The 202-nt window shown below is 63.4% G+C and overlaps 1 protein-coding gene across 1 annotated transcript in view; it reads right to left on the reverse strand.

Moving 5' to 3' along the window:
- The window catches only part of PALD1 (phosphatase domain containing, paladin 1), a gene marked incomplete at its 5' end in the record, with an annotated part of 9,351 nt that extends 9,287 nt beyond the window's left edge, over positions 1-64 (reverse strand). The window contains 1 exon segment of the mRNA XM_009871833.1: positions 1-64. This exon segment is cut by the window's left edge and continues 1 nt beyond it. Within this exon segment, the coding sequence (XP_009870135.1) occupies positions 1-64 (64 nt within the window).
- Between the last annotated feature and the right edge of the window lie 138 nt (positions 65-202).

Consider the following 202-nt stretch of genomic DNA (forward strand, 5'->3'; position numbering starts at 1 on the left):
CTCGATGAAGGTCGGGATGACCCGAAGCCTGTCCCTGGGAGATGTTTTAGGCAGCGGGGGAAGGCTGGGGTGGGAGAACAAGGAGATCAAACCAGCACCAGGGGGCACGGGCATCCTACCCCACCCCAGTCCCAGGGGGTGACCAGCTTACTTGGGCTTCTGGGTGGCTGCTCGGTGGTGGTGGTGGTGGAGGAGCAGTGTG

The sequence above is a fragment of the Apaloderma vittatum genome, unplaced genomic scaffold (genome assembly GCF_000703405.1).
Source record: "Apaloderma vittatum isolate BGI_N311 unplaced genomic scaffold, ASM70340v1 scaffold25166, whole genome shotgun sequence".
In the NCBI taxonomy this organism is placed as follows: Eukaryota; Metazoa; Chordata; class Aves; order Trogoniformes; family Trogonidae; genus Apaloderma; species Apaloderma vittatum.